This window comes from Emiliania huxleyi (assembly GCF_000372725.1).
Source record: "Emiliania huxleyi CCMP1516 unplaced genomic scaffold EMIHUscaffold_59, whole genome shotgun sequence".
NCBI lineage: Eukaryota > Haptophyta > Isochrysidales > Noelaerhabdaceae > Emiliania > Emiliania huxleyi.
In genome coordinates this window covers 261,969-281,159 of record NW_005197576.1, presented here as the reverse complement: position 1 = coordinate 281,159, position 19,191 = coordinate 261,969, and the positions used below count along the sequence as shown (strand labels likewise).

The window sequence follows — 19,191 nt, the reverse complement described above, 5'->3', positions numbered from 1 at the left end:
AGAGGAAGGGAGAGGGAGGAAGAGGGGGAGGGAGGGAGGGTGCTCAACGAATATGGAGGTCATGTCGCGCAACCCGCCTCAGTTGCAACCCCCCTCAAGCCTTCCTTCCGCTGTGCGGTGCAGGCGCGACATGGGGCAGGACCAGCTGCAGCCCTTCTTTGACTGGGTGCTCGTGCACGCGCGGCCCCGCCTCGCCCACACGGCTCTCCGCCGGATGCTCGAGTCGGCAGCTGGGCAGTCTTGCGGGCGGGCATAGGGGGGTGGAACCTTCCGTGAACCTTCTGGCAGCTCCCCGTAGGAGCTGGGCAGTCTTGCGGGCGGGCATAGGGGGGGGGAACCTTCCGTGAACCTTCTGGCAGCTCCCCGTAGGAGCTGGGCAGTCTTGCGGGCGGGCATAGGGGGGGGGAACCTTCCGTGAACCTTCTGGCAACTCCCCGTAGGAGCTGGGCAGTCTTGCGGGCGGGCCCGCAGACTTTGCGCTCGCCACCTTCGAGATCGGCGTCACCTCGGTCGGCGACCTCGCCCTCCGCCGCTGGCGGTGTCACCCTCCCGCCTTGGCGCGGTGCGTGCCCCGATCTGTCGCCTTCACAGTGCTGCTGCCCACTACCACCACACCAGGTGCACACTCGCCGACTCGGCGCTCTACGCCGCCCTCGCCGCGGCGCCGCTCCCCACCCTCGCGGCCGCCTACGGCTGCGGGGCGAGCTGGGAGCAGACGGCGGCGGCGGCGGCGGCGGCGGCTGCCGACGACCCGCCGCCGGCGCTCGCTTTTCTGCGGCGCGCCGTGCGCTGGCGCGAGTCGGACACTTTCCGCTCTGCTCCGGAGGGCGGGCTGGTCGCCGCTGCGGACGAGGCGGCGAGAGCGCTCGTCGAGGAGGCGGTGCCGCTGCTCTGGTGCGCGCGCGTGCGCGCCCCTTGCCGGCCTTGCGTGCAGCAGCGGCCCGTGCACAGCCTCTGCACATACGTGCATCAATCTCCCTCTCTCTCTCTCCTCTCTCCTCTCTCTCCTCTCTCCTCTCTCTCCTCGCCCTGCCTCCTCGCCCTGCCTCCTCGCCCTGCCTCCTCGCCCTGCCTCCTCGCCCTGCCTCCTCGAGCGCGAGGCGAGGGCGACACCTCTCCGCCTCTCGCCACCGCCTACTCTCCTCTACCTCTGCAGGTGCTCGCTCGAGCCGCGAGAGGGCAAGGTCGCCACGCCGTACGCGGCAGAGGCGCGCCCACCTCTCCAGCGCTAGAGCTGTCCCGCCCCCGGTGTGTAGCCCGGTGTGTAGCCCGGTGTGTAGCCCGGTGTGTAGCCCGGTGTGTAGCCCGGTGTGTAGCCCGGTGTGTAGCCCGGTGTGTAGCCCGGTGTGGTCTAGCCCCGAGGTGTGGCAGTGCGCCCCTCGGTCTCCTCGGCCCCTCTCGCAGGTTGGCGCCGAGCTCGAGGCGGCCCTGCACAAGCTGTGGCGCAGTCCGGCCGAGCAAGCCGCCACAGTGGCGCTGCCGGCAGGGCGCGAGGCTGCTCTCCTCCGGCCGCACTTCCCTCTCGCGCGGCCGGTGGTGGCGGTGGAGCGGGCGGCGGGGAGGGAAGGCGCCGGGACGGCGCGAGGCGACCGCTCGGTGCAGCGCGTCGAGGGCAGCCTTCCCCAAGTCCTTGCCTCGCCAGGCGGCGGCGCGGCGCGCTTGGCCGTCTGCAGGCGCGTTCGGGCGAGATTACACGACAATGATCAATGTTTATCTCACAATGTTAGCACGTCTCACACTGCTGCTTGCCCGTCTCTGCAGGCGCGAGTCGGGCGAGCATCGCTTCGCCGAGGAGAGCATTCGGCTCGGCGGCGAGGACGAGGGCGCGGAGGAGGAGGGCGGCGGCGAGGCGGAGGCGGAGGCAGTGCTGCACGCAGAGGCGTGCCACGTCCTACTCGGCTCTCGACTTGCGCTGCTGAGCGAGGCGGCGGCGCCACACCCCGATCTGGAGGATTATCTGGAGGGTTGCTGCGAGTAACCCGGCTAAGCCACACACAATCAAGGCCCACACTCACGGGCAGCCCCCCCCCCCCCCCCGCCGTCGCCGTCGGTTGGCGCCGCTTCTTTGTGTGTCCGCGCCGCTCTCTCTCCGTGGTCTCCCTCGGCCGGGCCGTGCCACGGAGCACACGGTCTGCATCCGCGCGTTGCTGCACCTGCAGCATATATTGTGCTCGGGGCGAGATGCACCGGCCAAAAACGTGTGCTGACTGTGCTGTTAACCCTTTTTACCATTATAGTTATAGAACATTATTCTTTGCGAAGGGCGCTCTTGAGCGCGTTGAGGCATGAGAGGGAGGTGCACAGAGCACACAGCCGCGCTCAAACTCAGTTGGCAGAGGGCTCAGATGTAGTTCTAGGCACAGGGGCACACACAACGCCAACAATCGCAACGATTCCCAAGTGCATTCCCAAGTAGTATACGTACAGAAACTGCGCGATGCTAGATGCCGCACTACTCTATGCGCCACGCAGCTGACTCACGCTGCTAATGCTCGTTGCTCCTCCAGCCGCGCTAAACGCTCTCCCCAGCTCACCAACGCCCCCCCAAACGGCGCGTCTCCTCCTCATCTCCCCACTGTCTCTCACTCCTGATCACAGCACACATGCTACGCGAGCGGAGCACGAATCGCCCGCCTGCAGCGGACGCCCGCAGCGGACGCCCGCAGCGGTCAAAGCGCCTCCGTCTCTGGCCTCCAGAGGCCGGCCGTCCCCCTCCCTACTCGGCTTCGCCCTCCTCCTCCACCTGCTGCCCAAACACTTTGCGCGCGACGATCGGCGTGAGCGCGACGGTCGGCGGGAAGCGGATTGGCGACGCGGCCTTGTGCACCGCGTAGGCCAGCCCGACGGTGCCCACCGTCTCGGAGGTGGAGGTGGTCTCAATGTTGACCTTTTGCAGCAGCGACGCGACGTCCACCCCATTGTCGATGGCGAGGTAGCACAGCGTGAAGGAGACCAGCGCGAGCGACGTCGACGTGAGCAGGTATGCGCCGCCGTACCGCTTGAGCAGGTCGCCCGCCTTGGCCATGCCGCCGCCCTCGCCGTCATCGCCGCCGCCGCCGCCGCCCTTGCCTCCGCTGCGGAGCGCGCTGAAGAGGCCCGCCTCGAGGCCGTACTTTTCCGCCACCTCGTCGGGCGAGCGCTGCTGCTCCTGCTGCTCCTGCTGCTGCCCGCCACCGCCGAGGACGAGGAGCGGCGCGGCGGCGCGGCGGCGCGGCGCGGCAGCAGAGAGCGCTCGCGCGGAGGGCGGCGCGATCAGGGCGACGACGCCCGCGGCAGGAGCGGCGAGGCCGGCCAGCACGGCAAGCAGGAGCGCGAGATGCGGCGAGCAGCGGTGGGCGGCCCACATTGGCTCGAAGAAGAATAAGGGCTGAACTCCGGACCTTTAGTTTGCCGGGGTGCCTAGTGCGATGGTGCCGTACGAGCTTACTTCCTCTTGATCACAGCGGATTTTGGTCACAATTTTCACGTCATCGCAGAGCGCACCCGAGCTCAAAAAGTACGTAAGAGCTACATACACTGAAAAAGTAGCAGCAAGGCCAACCAACCAACACAACAACTCTCTCTCTCTCTCACCAACCAAGGGCTTAGAAGGCAAAAACTCTAAAAGGGGACAAAACACAAAAGGGGCTCCCAGGCACTAAATTTGTCCGCCCGTCCACTGAAAACGGACTTCGGCAAGCAATTTTTTGGCGCCGTGGCCGTGGCCGAATGATGCGCGCGCAGCCGGAAAATCGTAAATCGGTGCCATTTTAACCGTTTTCCACGGTTTTCTTGTGCATGTTCGGAAGAGAGAGAGATTTTTGCATGAGCATGTTCGGCCTGCCCAGCACCACAAGAGACAAGTCTAGGCACTAGGGTTACACAGGTCACAGGAGGACGGGACAGGTGAGCGGCCGCGCCGGCAGCGACGGTGTTGACGGCCGGCTCACCGGGACCAGGGACGGTCTGAGCCTACACTGGTTGGAATCTTTGGGATGCGAGAAATAGTGGCCACGTAGAGTTATATCTGGAGTCTTTGCGACATATGAAGGCAATACCAACCGAGCGGACAAGGCACGCATCCGAACAAAACAAAAACAAGGCCCACCACCGGCGGCCCCACGACGGCGTCCTCGCCGCCTGGGCGGACGCGATGCGCGCCCCGGCCAACGCGCCGGTCGTGCACGGCGACAAGGAGAAACCAGAGCTCACCCGGCAGTACAACGAGGGGTACAAGACTGACCTCGCAGAACCCCATGCGGGACCAGGAGGGTGCGATGACGTGAATGAAGTCAAGCTCTGGACGCCCCTCCTCAAGACCTCCTCGCCGGGCGTTGGCAACGCCTCGAGTGGCGGCACGCCCGCCTCCGTTGGCCACTCCTACGCCTTTGGTAACACCGAAGAGAAGGCCCGCCGCCTAAACATGGGCTGCAAGGCGCGCGGGCAGCCCGGCCAACCCTTCTCCCACAAGACCGGCCACGGCTACGTCAAGGCGCATCGCGGTTTCTACCACGACGCGATCTTTGTCAAGCGCAACAACTTCAACCTGCTGCTCCACGAGACGTTCGGCGGCGGCTTCTCGCCCACCGCCGTTCTCAAGCTGCGCCGCCTCGCGCGCAAAGTCGCGCGCGGCAGCGTCGACCGCACGGCCTACTCGCCCAAGTACTCGCTCTCTTTTATATGTCCCACCATGCAGAGCGCATCTCTCTCTCTCTGTTGTGCGAGGCGTGAACCGCGCCATTCGCTCTCACCTGGCAACCCTGTCTGCACGTCTCGCGCGCGCGTGAACAGGGCTCCAGGCCCCAAATGACGTGTGAGTGTTAGATTTGTTTGGTATTGCTAAAAATCTCTCTCTCTCGCATCCGGGTACGGTTGCTCGCGTGCTGCGCAGTGGCTGCTATACCACCGGCTCCCTGACCCTCAGCTAAGCCCAGTGGCGATCACGCCGACAACAGGCTGGCGTATCCGAACTCTTTGCAGGAAGGCTCGGTGGCCGCCTCGCAGCAACGAACGCGTCTCGTCCGTGTGATGAAGCATTTGCTGGAGGCGATTGGCTGAGCCCACCGGCGACCGATCCGTGTCTGTTACCAGACACGAGGACGAGCGCGTCGGAAACTCGAGTTCATCATGCCCGAGCGCCGAGGCGGCAGACGGCCGCACATATGCGCACATCCTCCGGCCCTTGCGCTAGCCGCTGCGGCAAGGGAATTCCGGCAAGGCCGCGCAAGGGCCGACCAGTCATCGTTCGTTCGTCTCTGCGAGGTGGGGCTTGCGCAGATGCGCGCTCGGCGACGACGCCTGTGCGACCAATCCCCCCCCCCCCCCCGCAAAAGAGAAAGCGGTGAACTGCTAGGCGCAACTGCCTCTGACTACGCCCCCTCAGAGAGACGACTCACGAGCGCCGCACTTGGAGCACTTGGAGTGCAGTTAGTTGCCGCACGCCCAGGACCGGGGAGCTCAGAAGCGCACCCAGTTGGCCGGACGATTGGGATCGGGTTACGGGCTAGAGAGCCCTAGCCCCGGGGGTGCGCGGTCGCAGTCATGCGCACGATTTCTTCTCCCACAGACTTCGACGTGAGCAATGTCGTCATCCTCCAGCCAGTTCACGGCGAGCTCGCAAGGCCTCGTCTGCTCACGGCTCGCGCTGCCCTTCAACGTGGACGGGCCCTCCACCGTCGAGTGGTCCTGGTCCTCGGCCGACCCCGTCGAGTTCACCGTGACGTTCCTGCCCCTGCCGGGTCAGCGCTACAGCCTCGGAGAGCATGTCGGCACGGCTTGGACGGACCGCGCCGTTCCGATCGCTATGGCGCAGCCGGCCGACCCTGATCAGCCGCAGCCCGAGCCCGAGCCGCTGGTGCTCACCTCGATGAGCGGCAGCGACGACAAGGGCATCGCCGAGGTGGAGGGCTCGGGCGAGGTGACTATTTCGTGGCACTGTCCAGCGTCGAGCTCGATGCTGAGCGGGCTCTTCGGCTCGGCGGACCCAGACACCGAGATCAAGTACGCGCTCACCGTCGGCGCCACCGCCGCTGTCCACGCCAGAGTCGAGGACGAGCGGCGGCGCGCGGCGGCCGAGAAGGCGGCCCGGGAGGCAAAGGTGGCCGCGCTGCGTGCAGAGGCGGCGGCGTGCGAGAAGGACGCGGCGGCGAGCGCGGAGGACGTCAAGCTGCACCAGGCGGGGATCGACGAGCTGGCGCCGAAGCTCGACCAGGTCGAGGCGGCCTTTGCGGAGCAACAGGCGGCTGCGGAGAGGGAGAGGGCAGAGGGCAGAGGGAGAGGGCAGAGGGAGAGGGCAGAGGGAGAGGGCAGAGGGAGAGGGCAGAGGGAGAGGGCGAGGGGCGAGGGAGGCTGACCTCCGCCCGGCCCGCAGGATCGGGTGGAGAAGGAGCTCGCAAAGCTGGAGGAGATGCACGCCCCTCTCGAGGAGCTCAAGGCGCTCGCCTCGCACCCCGCCCCTCTCCCCCGCCCCCCTCTCCCCCGCCTCCCTCTCCCCCGCCTGCCTCTTTTTTGCCTCTGCCGGCCTCCTCCCGCCTCTCTCCGCCCCTCCTCCGCGCCACGACACGCCTCCACTCGCCGTGCAGGCTAAGCTGAGTGTCCTCGAGACCTCGCGCAACGAGGCGGAGACGCTGCGGCGCGAGCACCTCGACTCGAAGCAGCGCCTCATCGACGACTTGCAGCGGCTCGCCACGGCCCCGCTCACGCCGGTCCGCGCCGCCCCGTGAGGCTGCGCCGCGTCGGGCGGTCGCGACGAGCGCGCTGCCGGCGGCTTCGGTCACCGTTTCGGTCACCTTATCGGTCACCTTATCGGTCACCCTGAGCGAGGCTCTCGGCGAGTGGGGAGGGGAGGACTCGAGCGCAGAGGCGGAGGGGGCTGGGAGCGTGTGTGATGCGTCACGGGGCTCCTCGTGCGTTCGGGGCGTGCGCACGGCGGATGGGGTGTGGAGGCTCACGTCAGAGGGAGGGAGAGAGAAAGAGAGAGAGAGAGGCCGGGCGAGAGTGGTGAGGTCGAGATCACCTGGGCGGACGGATCGTGTGTACAAGCCGGACGTGTGAGAGTGAGAGACCGAGGGGCAGCTGTGCGCCGCCAAGCGCCATGTGCCATGACGCCGCAACCCGCATCGTTTGGACTTGGTGTCGCGCTAAGTGTGGGCGAGGGAACGGCGTTTTTTAATTTATACCAAAGTCTGAACAGGTGTGAACAGCAGCTCCTGAGCACGGCGCCGCAGGTGCCTGTTGATGGGTCCAGGTGATAGCCCTGGATGGGCAATGCATACGCCTCACTGGGCCTCAGATCCCCCGACCGCGTCCCGGTGCTATCTGTGGTCGGATTTGTGACGCCGCCGCACCGCGCGCCCGCGGCCGGGGGCCCTCCGGAGGCCAAGGATGGCCGTGACGGACCGGGACGAGCTCTGGGAGGTTCAGTGTCAGTGTATATATTGTAGAGATCAACCATGTGCCGCTCTTCCGTGTCGGGTTGTGACGAGGGGTGAGGGGACACGGATTGAAGATCCCTCACAACAAGATCGTGCAGGGCGGGGACACACGTCCCTAAATCCCATCTCGTCTCAGAGTTTGACCGTTTTCTTTATTTATTTACAATATCTCTCAGTCTAGCTACGGCTCTAAGCCTGGGAAGGCGATGCCGGGGCCGTACAGCAGCTTGATGGTGCTTCGCCGGCGCGTGCGTCCCGGAGCGGTGCCGGACGGGCGGTCCGTGGGAGGAAAACGAGGGACAGCGCCGACGGCGCTCTGATTCGACTTTTAACTTCAAACAAAGACAGTGGCACGCGCCGCACTGCGGCGCGTGCCCCACTGTCAGGAGCGGATATCCGTCAGTGAGTTGTGTTCACGCCGGGATCGTGTCCCTCACAACCTGGGCAGACTTTAGCCTACCACAGTAGTAATAGGCAATAATGTGATTTGACTTATTATAGTAGTCTGTGACTCGCCACGGCGCGCGGGGTATGCGTGTGCTCGATCTGGGACGATGGTGTTCGAACTTCGATGCCGCGGGTCCGCGCAATCCTCTCGGTGCAATCCTCCGGCTCGCGGGGACGGGCTGTCCCGCGACGGGACTCGCCCTCTCACGCTCTACCTCATGTGCCGGGTCTGAGCGGCCTGTCCGCGCCCGCCGCTCCCCCGCCTGGCGCCCGGTACCGCCCGTCCGGCTTCCCCCAGCTCCCCTGCACGCAGTAGCAGGAGTGAGCTTCCGCCCCGCCTCCCCTCAAATCAGCGTGCCCCGTCCGACACATCAGCGTGCCCCCTCCTTCCCGTCTCGCTCACTCGGCCACCTCTCCTCCAACAGCGTCCTCCGGAGGGCGTTTGCGAGCGGCTCGCTCGCAAGGATCGTCCAGTGGTCGCTTGGCACGCCCTCGACTCGTACCTAGTTGGCAGCGTGTTAGTCTGCCGAGGAGCAGCGAGGGCGTGGCGCCTCTCTCTGCTCTGCCAGCGCACCGGCACGCCCGCCGCCCGCAGCGCCGGAGCAAACTGTGGTGTGCAGAGGAGGTGGCTGAGGGCGGGCTCAAACAGCGGCAGTCCAAAGGCCTCGTGGTGGCAGTGGACGAGGAGGTGCGGGACCGCGGGGCTCTTCTCCACGGTGTGCAGGGGCGACGGCAGCGCCTCGCCAAAGAGAACGCGCTGCAGGAGCCACGCGAGGAGGCGGGCCGACGTGACGTCTGAGCGGCGGGGGAGGGCGTGGGCGAGTCGCGGCATCAGGCACCCTCCTGACCTAGGGCGACGCGGTGCCTGGCAGCAGCGGACCCGCGCGCGTAGCGAGCACACCCGAGAGCAGGAGGATGCCGTCGCAGCCAGCCGCCGGGGGGAGGCCAAAGTGAGCGAGCTTGTCGGGCCGCTGCAGCAGCGAGACAGCAACATGCCCTCCCGAGGAGTAGCCGCCTATGATGAGCTTGGCGTCCGGCGGCGCCAGCTCAGCACGGTGGCTGCGCACCCAAACGAGAGCTTGCGCGACGTCATCCATCATTGCCTCGTGCGTTGCGGCACCACGTGCGGCCAAGAGCCACGCGCCGTACAGAAGCAGCACGCAAACAGACCATGGGAAGCCGCCTGCTAGCGCAGCTGCGCATGCGAGCGCAAAGGCAATCGCACCAGGCGGCGGCCGAGGGAAAGCGCCACGGTGTCGGACGCACACACACGTGCAGCCCACAGATGCGACTGTCGCAGGTCCGGCCGCATTCCACCAGTCAAAGACGCGGTAGATGCCAGCGCGGTGGCCAATCCAGCCCGACCCAACAACCATGATGACGAGCGGAGGAGTGTGGTCCGTGCCAGGCGAGCTGGTTGGGCTGTAGACGTCGAGCGAACGCTCAAAGTGCTGCGACGGAGGCGCGTAGAAGACCGTCCGCTTCGGCATGGCAGGGGGCTGTTGGCAGTGCGGAGCACGCGTCTCTCTTCCGAGGGGGACGCACGCGTCGATGACGCAAACTTCTCTTCTTTTTTAATAATTTCCTTCTTTTTCGTTCATCCAGTTCGTTACAAAACATCACGCGTCCGTCGCTGCGCGGAGCGCTGCGCTCCCGAGGCCATCCCCCAAATGGAGGCCAACCCCCGAATGGAGGCCAGCGACGATGTGTGCGTGCTCCTCACGTGGGGCGACGGCTCGTACGGGGCGCTTGGGCACGGAGAGCGGCTGAGTGAGACTGTACCTCGCGTGGTCCTCGCGCTTGTCCCGACGGAGCTACGTGGCGTCTCCTGCGGCTCGGCCACCACTTTTGCGCTCACGGCCGACGGGGCGTTTTCGTTCGGCGCCGCCGTCGGCGGCGTGCTCGGCCAAGGAGCAGTCCGAGGAGACACGAGCTGTGTGTGCACCCCACAACGGGTCACTGGGCTGAGAGGCGGCCTCACCTCGCTCGCGTGTGGCGACAGGCACGCGCTCGCCGCCGGTGAGGGCGGAGAGCTGTACGCGTGGGGCGATGGCGGCGACGGCAGGCTGTGGGACTGCCCCGGTGAGGCACCCGAGCCCGCCATCTCGCTCGCTGTCGACGCTGGAGTCCGAGCAGCGGCTGCTAGTGCCCAGGCCGATTCCTCCGTGGCCGCGGTAGCGTGCGGCTCGGTGCATTCGCTGGCCCTCACACGCTCGGGCGTGGTTTTCTCTTGGGGTCCGCCAGGGGCCCCACAGCTCGGGCACGGCGTACTTCCGATCTCATCCCAGAGGCAGGGAGGGAGAACCCCGCCGCAGAGGGGGGGAGAGAGAGAGTATGCCAGTCCGACGGGCGGACGAAGGCTGAGCCAGCGGGAACAAATTGACCGAAATGGACGGATGAGCCCGGAGAAGCCACGCGTCGTGGTGCGCTCGCAGTCCCCGGTGGCCTTGCCAACGCCGGAGGACTGGTCCGACGATTGCGAGTGGGGCGTCGTGCCGGCGTGGAGCTCCGGGGCCGCGAGGGCGCCCCCACCGGCGGCGACGCGGCCGCCACCGCCGAGCGGCGGCGGACGTGCACCGGCGGCGTCGAGCGGCGACGCTCCTCTGCTCGTGCCAGATGTCAGATCGGTCTGCGGGCTGGCGGCGGGCGTGAGCCACTCGGCCGCGCTCTCGGCCAAGGTTTGCTCTGCGGGGCTCTCAGATCCGACGAGGCGGCCCTAGCTCACCCTCGCGTGCCGCTCCCGCCCACAGGGCCGGCTCTGGATGTTTGGCGACAACGGGGACGGCCAGCTCGGGCTGGGTGACGGTGGCGCTCGTCGCATCAGCGGGCCGCAGCGGGTGCCGGCGCTCGTGTCTGTCAAGGCGCGCGGCCCACTTTGGGCACCCGCACAGTGGCACCGCACCACACGCGCGCCACCAAGCTTACTGCCTGTGGTGTCGAGGTGCGCACGGTGGCCTGCGGCGGCTTCTTCACGGCGGCGGTGGTGGCCGGCGGCGGGATGGTCACATTTGGGGCCAACGAGTGCGGCCAGCTCGGCCACGGAGGGCGCGAGGCGGAGCGCGCGCCGAGGCTCGTGCGCGCGCTCGAGGGCACGCCCATCGCGCAGGTGGCGTGCGGCGCCTGCCACCTGGTGGCGCTCTCCGAGACGGGGGCGCTGCACGTGTGCGGCCGCAACGGCGACGGCGAGCTCGGCACGGGCGATCTGGTGGGCGCCAACGCCGAGCTGCCCCGCCGGCTGCCACTGTTTGGCGACCCGGGCGTCTGCACGGTGGCGGTGGCGTGCGGCTCGTTCCACACCGCCGCGGTGGTGCGCCTGAGCCGGCGGCGTCTGGGCGGGCTGGTCGGGGAGCGGGCCGCGGCGGCGGTGGAGGAGAGGATCGCGAGGAGAGGGCGAGGGGTGGGGGTCCGGAATAAGGGTGGCGGGCGTGGGGGGTGTGAAGGGTGTTTGGTGTGAGTGGTTGACTAGAAAGCCTCGATTCCTTGAGTCCCAGCTGTCACGGTAAAATATCTCGCTTTCGCCGACGCAAGTGACAAGTCACAAGATTTAGCTCGGCACGGAAAAAAGTCGAAGACCCGGCTACGTACGACGGTGATTCGTGGCATCCTATGGGTCGTCCAGAGTATCGACCTCTGGCTTGTCAGCCGCCCCACCGAGGGCACCATGAAGTACAGCGATCGCCACCTCGCTGGCCTCTCCGCAGGCCCCCCCGACCGCGTCGAACTCATCGGCGCGGGCTCTCTCGGCTACGGGACCGGCCCCCCAGCTTCGGCTGAGGGCTGACAAGCTGCTGCACGACGGTGACTGTCAAACGTTATCGTAACTTGGGTCGAACAGTTGCGCTGTTATTGAACGATATCAGCAACCAACCTCCTAGGGCTCCCAGGGTAGGGTGCCCACAGGGCCCAAAAAAAAGAAAGGAAAAAGAAATGGGCGCACCCCGATCGCAGCACTTCGTGTTGGAGAGTCGAGATATTGACAAATTTATTGAGATTGTGACTAGGAGGGAGGGACGCTGGCGGCTGGGGATTCTCAAAGGTATACCCTTGGAATGGCCGGATCCAGCCTCGAAAGTACGAGATCGCGCGCGCTTCGCGCGCTGCACCGCCTGTCTCCGCGGCTGAGTGACGACGCGTGCCGTGTGCCAGCAGAGTTGGGCGCGCGCGGCGCGACGGCGCCCGCGAGGGAAGGCGCGGGTGCAGCGCCGCCGGCGGTCGTACCGCTCGCCAGCCAGCGCAGCAGCGGCCCCAGCGCAGCGGCCGCCGGCGCAGCAGCCAGAGCAGCCGGTGCGCGCCTTGCGAGGCGAGTACTGCCGCCCGGCAGCCTAAGGCGGCCAGGCGGCAGTACTCGTTCGAATGTTGCGTCCGAGCCGTGCGTGCGCCGAGGCGCGCGCGGCGCGCGCCCGCCCGGCTGCCAGTAGGAGGCGGCGCGCAATATGGCCTATAGTACAGCCCTTAGGAGGAGGAAGAGGCTGGCTGGCAGTGCTGTATGCCGCCGAGGGGCAGTTTTGGGGTGCTATCCCCATCCCAGGGGGCTGCAGAAGGCACGTCCGCAACCGGGACAACCCGCCCCCCCAGCCGAGGCCGGTCGAAGTGCCCCCTTGAGCACAGCCATGAGGTGCGCGCACCGAGGGTCGGCTTGCACAAGGTCTGAGCCGCAGGCGCTCGGCGCCAAGTGCAGTGTCACGCTCGCACGCGAAGGGGACACAATGGGGAACCCTCGTTTCCTAGTCACTGTCTCGGTCCCCCAACGGAGGAGGCCTCGCTCCTATTGGAACACTCCAACATCAGATTTGCCTCGTGCGTCCCTTTTTGCAGTCGGAAAGCTATTTATTTTATTTTGGGTCCTGTGGGCACCCTAGCCAGGGCTTGGAGGTCTTTTCAGTTGCAACCATCGTGATACAACTGTAGGCAAGGCGTTCAGGGTGATACTGATCGATAGACGGGCTGGCATGTGGCAAGTGAGAAGTAAGTGTACACGGCGCCTGTGAGCTGTGTACGGGTAACAAACCTTCAATACTTCCTGTGTATCGCACAAAGACTCTATACGACTCCCAGTCCTCTGATAAACACAAGATGCATGCTTGGGGCGCTATCGCGATCTCTTCTCGAAGTTCTTCGCTATCCGAATCATCCGCCTCGCCTCTTCGCTCCCCGATTCGCTGCCCGCATTTGCATGCAGTGCGCGGCAAGAGTGGCTCGAGGGGCTCTCCCCCGCGGCTCACAATCTCTCGCAAGCTACTCGACATCGGGAACCGCATGTGCGGGTTGGGACACGAGGGTAGTGAGGATAGCATGCGCCAGCCGGGCGCCGCCTCATCCTCAAAGCATTGATGCATCATGAGACGTCGCGGTGCCGTCACGGCACGGCCCACCACGAAAGCCGCGCCAGGAATGTCTTCGCCGCCGGGAAGTGCACCATCTGAGAAAGCCACCCTCATGCCCTCTTCACGCATCGCCTCCGCCTCCGCCCTTGTCGATGCCGGTCGCGCCCCCTCTAGTCGTCCCTGTCGGACATAGCTGATCGACGTGCGGGGGCTGTCCCGGCCGTCTGACCAGAGAGCGTGCACCTGCTCGCACACGCGAGCCTCCCAAAGGAAGCTGCCATCAGGCGGGTTGTCGAGCATGTGCATGTACAGCAGGACGATTCGGTCCCGGTCGTGCCACCAGCAGCTGTGCGGCCACGCCAGAGGCGCGAGCTCATGGCGATCGGCGCTCCTTGGCCGCACCGCACCTCAGCCGGCTCATCCGGGCGACGGACGGCAGGCGCCTCTACCGATACTCCGCTATAGAGACTGGCTCGTCATATAGCCATTCTACTTATTTTAATTTTTATAATAATTATCATCCCACCTCACCTTCACAACCTCACTTCACTTTCAACCATTATAAGCAAGTGCGTACGATGATCTCCGCATCTGAATCCCATCATCCTCTATAGCTCAGTTGGTCAGAGCGTGCGGCCGTTAACGTGAGGCTGACACCGCGAGGTCGCCAGTTCGAGCCTGGCTGGAGGAGGGCCTTTTTTTTTTTGCTCGCGCGCCACGCGTCTGCGCCGACGAGCCGGACGGAATGATCTCGCCTCCGATCTCGTGGGCGAGCCGTTACAATTCCGCGCAGTTCCCTCGCTCAAATCCATTCCTTCCATCCCCGAGACAGCGCCCGTCGCGGTCGACCCTCAGCCCGTACCCCGCAGAACGCACAACGACTCGACACACGCGAGACCGCGACGGCTGACCGACGGGTCCACGCGACCCCGTAAGCGCAAGGCGCCCGCGTCTGTCCGCGTCGCGCCCGCAAGCGAACACACTCGACAGATCCGAAACTCCGCGCATGCAGTACCGCGGGAGCACACATGCATACGCGAGAGAGGAATGCATACACTCAAGCGACCCGCGCCCTTGCGACACGCGTCCGTGCGGTGGGGGCGGCGTCGCCCGCTACACGGGGGCGGGGCGGCCGGTGGTGGCCACCTGGTACTTCTGGCCAAAGTGCGCGATCATGCGCTGCTGTATGTCGACCTCCATTGACGGCGGGAGGTACCACGACTTGTCGGCCTCCGCGTCATACTTGGCGCCGAATTCCCTCGCGAGCTCGTGCGCCTTGTTCTGCTTCGTAGATGTAGACGACATTGGCGATCGGGCTGGACGGCGCGGGATTGAGCGTCGTCTCGGCCGGCCGCACCCAATGGCGCGGCAGCGGCGGCGGCCGCGGCGGCGGCATCTCGAACACGCCCCACGAGTTGATGGACTTGTCCACGTGGAGCTCCGGCTCATGGCCGACGAGGTAGTCGGCCAGCTCGCCCTCATTCACGATCACGACGAAGCGCTCCTCCCCACCGCGGGTCGTTTTCGCGTACTCGAACCTGCTCAGCGCGAGGGACCAGAACGCGGGTGTCAGAGGCAGAGAGCGGACGATGGAGCATAACATGTTATGGGCTGCTATAACACCCATAACATGTTATGGGCTGCTATGCCCCGAGAGCCATAACACCATAACAATAACTGTGTCAGGGGACAACTACGAGGGGTGGTGGAACCACATGTGGAAGGCCCCCGCACGGGGGGTCCCGGCCGACGTCATGCGCGTCCGGACGCGGCCCTCCGTACACGGAAACAGGATACTGAAGGCATTCCCGAACTCAAAACAGGATACTGAGGGCAGATATGAGCTCAGCTCAGTGAGATCTAGCTGCACATACCCTTAGTATCCAGAATAGTCCAGTCTGAAAAAAGTCGGTCCGACCGCGCGGAGCCGTCTGGCTCTCTGCAGAGCCCCCGCGGGCACGCCTGGTCCGCGGCGGCGAGGAGGGAGCGAGCGCCGAGAGCAGCGTCAATCCTGTGTGCGAGGGGGAGGGGAAGACACTTATGCTAGTAGGTCAGGGAGGTGTAGATGGTCGGGCTCAACCACCTGCACTCGGATGAGCCGCAGCCTAATCTCCGCCGTCGCTGCAGCAGGCAGCAGCTTGCCAAAGGAGCCGCCGGTCGTCGACTTGCCGTTGACCTCGGCGATGAAGTCGCCCACGCAAAGCCCGGCGGTGTCGCCAGCGCCACCCTCGACCACGTTGGTGATTTGGTGGTTGTTGGGGTCGACAGAGATTCCAAGCGTCCCGCCCTTGCGTGTGAGCGTCACCGTCAGGGCGCGCTTCTTCGCGCCAGAGGAGCCGCCAGCCTCGTCGTCGGCGGTACTCCGCTTGCGGTGGGGAGCAGAGTCCGCGGCCGGCGTGATCAGTTTAAGCGCCTCGTCAAACTTCCAGCCGGCCTGTTGATCGCGCGGCACGTAGACTCCTTCGTCGGTGGGGAGGTTGAGGTCGAGGAGGCCGAGCACCGACTCCATGTGGTACGGGGCGGAATCGTCGACGTTGTACTTGAAGGTGTAGTCGCCGTCCGCGCCCGACTTGGCGTAGAAGTTGCAGTGGATCTTATAGTTGGCTGCCTTAGCCTCGTCGAACGGCACGGGGAGATAGGTCCGCACGTAGCTCCCCCTCTTGCCGCCCGACTTGCAGAGCATCTGCTGCACGCGGCCGCACCACCAGTCGAACCTACCCGCGCTGTCGTACGTGGCGATCACAACGTTCGTGCTGATCTCGAGCATTGGTGTTGCAATTGTGAGCGGCGACTCCGTCGGCGGGTCGGCGGCGGGCGCGGCGGACGCGGCGGTGTCAGAAGCGGCGGGGCCGGTGCCGGTGCCGGTGGCAGCGGCGCCGGGCGCAAGGCCGGCGGGGCCGGTGGCAGCGACGCCGGACGCAAGGCCAGCTGCGGCGGGCGCAGGGGGGAGGGCGGCAGAGGCGCGGTCGCGGTCGAGATCGAGCTTGGCCTGCTTGGCAGCGGCCGTGATCTTCTCTAGGCGCGACGTCGGTACGGCAAATTGGAGGACCTCGTGCCTCTCGGCTTCTCCTATGCGTGATGCCAGCAGAAAGGACGCTGATTCATGCTCAAATGAGGCACTGCGTGTCTCCTCGCAGCTGCAGCTGGCATCCGCCGTGGACTAATAAAACTGCGATCTCAGTGCCCCAGCACGCAAAATCTTCTCTGCGGGACTACCGCCCCGCACCCCGCCCGGGATGAATTCACACCTCTCAACAGCTGTTCACACCTGGAAAACTCATCGGATTTGGGCCACTTGCCTGGGCGACCCCGGACCCTTGGCGGACGCGCATGACGTCGGCCGGGACCCCCCGTGCGGGGGCCTTCCACATGTGGCGGCCACCGCCGGCTCGACGCGACGATAGCCTCCGGAGGCTGACTTTGAGGCACCATCATCGGACGATGTCGACGAGTTGGGTCGCTCTCGCGGTAGCCAGATGACCTCTCTTCCTAGTAGCACTGGCCATGGCCGCAGGAAGCTCGGGGGAGGGCGCTGTGAGCAACACGGAGCTCCGTTGGACGCGTTTTCAAGATTAGCGTGTCAGAGTGAATTGGAACTAGCCTGTGCGGTTAATGACTGCACTCCAAGTGCTCCAAGTGCACTCCAAGTACTGTGATTTATTTAGTGAACGTGCACAGAGGTCAGAGCACACACAGTCATGCACTTGCTCTTGGAGAGCCGACCGTTGGTCTCTTGGAGATGGAGTGCAGTTGGCAACCTCTGGCTCTGCCGGTTCGTGTCGTTACTCGTTTGTTTATTGCTCACCACATCCACCACGCCACCCAGGGGACACGATCGCGAAAGTGGAAGGGAAGAAAAAAAGTGTGGGCGTGTTGAAGTTGAGAGCCGTCACAGCACCGCCTCCAAGTAAGGGAGCACCACCTCAAACGTGGGCAGTATGACACCGGCGACCGGGCCGGCGCGCAGTATTGTCAAGGCGTAGCCGCGGTACAGCCGCGCTGGGCCGTCCTCGCGCAGGAGCGCGCGCACGCACGCGAGCCAGCCCGGCGCCTGGCCGGCAGGGTGGGCGGCGGCGTGTGCCACCTGGACGTTGCGGACGACGTCGATGGGGTAGACGACGCACCAAGTCACCACGTTCGCTCCGGCTCCCGCCGCCGTGCGCGCCCAGAGTGGAGGCTCGCCCTTCGCGGAGCCGCTCGGCGTCAGCGCCTGCTTGAGGAGGCAGTAGGCGAGCCCCGTGAAGAGCGACGCCAGGCTGCCGATGGACCTATGAAGGATCCGAGAGGGCTCTTGGAAGAGAGCCGCATCCCACGGCCTCCCACCACACCGGAGAGAGTGACCGCGCCGTCGCCACGAAGCTCTGTCCCGTAAGCTGCTGCTGCACCTTGACGCGCGAGAGCAGCGTGGTGACCGGGGAGATGCACAGCCCGGCGACCGAGCCGGCGGCCGCGTGGCACAGCAGCGGCGGTCTGTCGGCCGAGAGGCGTCGCCGCACATTCTCGTACACTCCCAGGTTGGCCGCCTGCAGCGCGCCAGCTCCGATCAACGGCGTGCCGACGCCACGGAAGAGGCAGCGCAGCGAGGACGGCGACCGCCTGCCCGCCTGCGCGTGCACCTTGAGGGTGTCGAGAGGGTGACCAACCAGCGTGCCCACGGCGCCGGCAATCGACCCGGCGAGGAAGGAGTGCAGCGAGATTGTGGCGCGTTCGCGCGGGCTGTCCCTTTCGGCAAGCATGCGCGGCCCTGCCTCTTTGCGCCGCTCGCTCGCGGAGGTGGGAGACATGGCCGCCGATGCGGCTAAGGCAGGAGGGGGACGGCAACGGGACGGCAACGTCTCGCGGGGCTGTGGCCCGACTGCTTCGCGCCTGGCGAGTAGGCCCCGCCCACCCAGGGTACCCTCTCCGAGGACCCATTGGGTGGCTGGTTCGAGGACTCGCCGGGGCTCTGCTCCAAGAGACCTCGAGAGAGCGTGCGTGTGCCTCTACTCGCCAGGCTTCGCGCGTTCACGAGTTCGAGTCGTAATCTGTGATCTGTGAGGGTCCGCCCGCAGGCGCATTTTTTATACCGAGGCAGTGCCCGGTGCCGAGCGCAGGCAGAGCCCACAGGTCGGACCTTGAGACAGCATTGTAGATCCCTCTGGGCGAGGGTGGTGGAGAGGGCGGTCCGTCGGCGCCAAACCACATCCCACCGAGGTGGGCAGGTTCCACGCGTTCCCGGACCGCCCCGTTGGAGGTAGACCGCTCGTCTAGCCAATCAGCCTTAAGCGAGCGGCCTGGCCGTTGGAATGGCCGAGTATCCGAGAGGCGGCAGCCTCTGCCCTCGGAGAGGGGGGGAGGTCTATGACCTACCTAGTTGTTTGTCCGGCATGCGAGGGCATGCTCGGCCGTTCGGAGTCCCCCCCTCGTAGAGGACGTCGGAGGGAGGGGAGGACGACTGTCCCCGCAGGACCTCAGTTACGAGCCGTCCTCCCCTCGAGACGCGAGGCCAGTGCACTTGGGGCCAAGCCCCAGCGTGCACCGCGCCCCACACGGAGTATCGAGTTGGCGAAAATTGAAAGCTTTCGGGAATAAGCGCGGGTTAGCGTGGGTTCCACCGGGTTAAGCCACACTAACCCGGCACGGGTTAGCACGGGTCAGAACGGGTTACCATAACCCGACGCTAACCCGACGCTAACCCGGCACTAACCCGTCCTAACGTATGCCCCGCGAGCAGCGCGGGTTTAGCGCCGGGTTAGTCTCGGGTTAGTCTCGGGTTAGGTTTGGGTTAGAGCTCTACGGCTCGTTCCGCCCCTCTCTCGTGCGTTCACTGACTCGCCACACCACAGCCGCGGGCGCATGGCGAGCGGGACAGTCTCATGCCACAGGTTTACCTCAGGTCTCCAGTACTCTCATCCCAGTGGATGGACGTCCGGACGTCCCTTTGTGTTCCTCCCCCCGTCCGCCAGCGAGACGCTCAGTCGCTGGCGGCCGCAGTTTTCTGTGAGGTGGGAGGAGAGGAGAGGACGCAG

At 65.8% G+C, this 19,191-nt stretch overlaps 6 protein-coding genes across 6 annotated transcripts in view; 2 read left to right on the top strand and 4 right to left on the bottom strand.

Moving 5' to 3' along the window:
• The window catches only part of EMIHUDRAFT_213905 (hypothetical protein), a gene marked incomplete at both ends in the record, with an annotated part of 5,581 nt that extends 4,349 nt beyond the window's left edge, over positions 1-1,232 (top strand). Inside the window, 4 exons of the mRNA XM_005764500.1 lie at positions 124-166; positions 441-509; positions 827-894; positions 1,157-1,232. Coding sequence (XP_005764557.1) covers positions 124-166; positions 441-509; positions 827-894; positions 1,157-1,232 — 256 coding nt within the window. The remainder of the gene's footprint in view (positions 1-123; positions 167-440; positions 510-826; positions 895-1,156) is intronic.
• A 1,170-nt stretch (positions 1,233-2,402) lies between these two features.
• On the bottom strand, positions 2,403-3,349 carry EMIHUDRAFT_357487 (hypothetical protein; the record flags this gene model as incomplete). The annotated part of the gene is made up of 1 exon (XM_005764499.1): positions 2,403-3,349. The coding sequence occupies one exon, from the start codon at positions 3,344-3,346 to the stop codon at positions 2,717-2,719; it is 630 nt and encodes a 209-aa protein (XP_005764556.1). The 3' UTR covers positions 2,403-2,716.
• Positions 3,350-7,825: 4,476 nt separating this feature from the next.
• Positions 7,826-9,349, bottom strand: EMIHUDRAFT_104397 (hypothetical protein; the record flags this gene model as incomplete). Its single annotated transcript, XM_005764498.1, has 4 exons — positions 7,826-7,868; positions 8,271-8,362; positions 8,434-8,654; positions 8,761-9,349. 4 exons carry the CDS (start codon positions 9,347-9,349, stop codon positions 7,826-7,828), a joined length of 945 nt encoding a protein of 314 aa, XP_005764555.1.
• Positions 9,350-9,529: 180 nt separating this feature from the next.
• Positions 9,530-11,313, top strand: EMIHUDRAFT_104396 (hypothetical protein; the record flags this gene model as incomplete). Its single annotated transcript, XM_005764497.1, has 3 exons — positions 9,530-10,048; positions 10,610-10,696; positions 10,801-11,313. 3 exons carry the CDS (start codon positions 9,530-9,532, stop codon positions 11,311-11,313), a joined length of 1,119 nt encoding a protein of 372 aa, XP_005764554.1.
• Positions 11,314-14,296: 2,983 nt separating this feature from the next.
• On the bottom strand, positions 14,297-15,950 carry EMIHUDRAFT_213898 (hypothetical protein; the record flags this gene model as incomplete). The annotated part of the gene is made up of 4 exons (XM_005764496.1): positions 14,297-14,467; positions 14,616-14,721; positions 15,102-15,145; positions 15,273-15,950. The coding sequence occupies 4 exons, from the start codon at positions 15,948-15,950 to the stop codon at positions 14,297-14,299; spliced, it is 999 nt and encodes a 332-aa protein (XP_005764553.1).
• A 1,122-nt stretch (positions 15,951-17,072) lies between these two features.
• EMIHUDRAFT_213897 (mitochondrial carrier protein) lies at positions 17,073-17,967 on the bottom strand (the record flags this gene model as incomplete). Its single annotated transcript, XM_005764495.1, has 2 exons — positions 17,073-17,451; positions 17,525-17,967. 2 exons carry the CDS (start codon positions 17,965-17,967, stop codon positions 17,073-17,075), a joined length of 822 nt encoding a protein of 273 aa, XP_005764552.1.
• Positions 17,968-19,191: the final 1,224 nt, after the last annotated feature.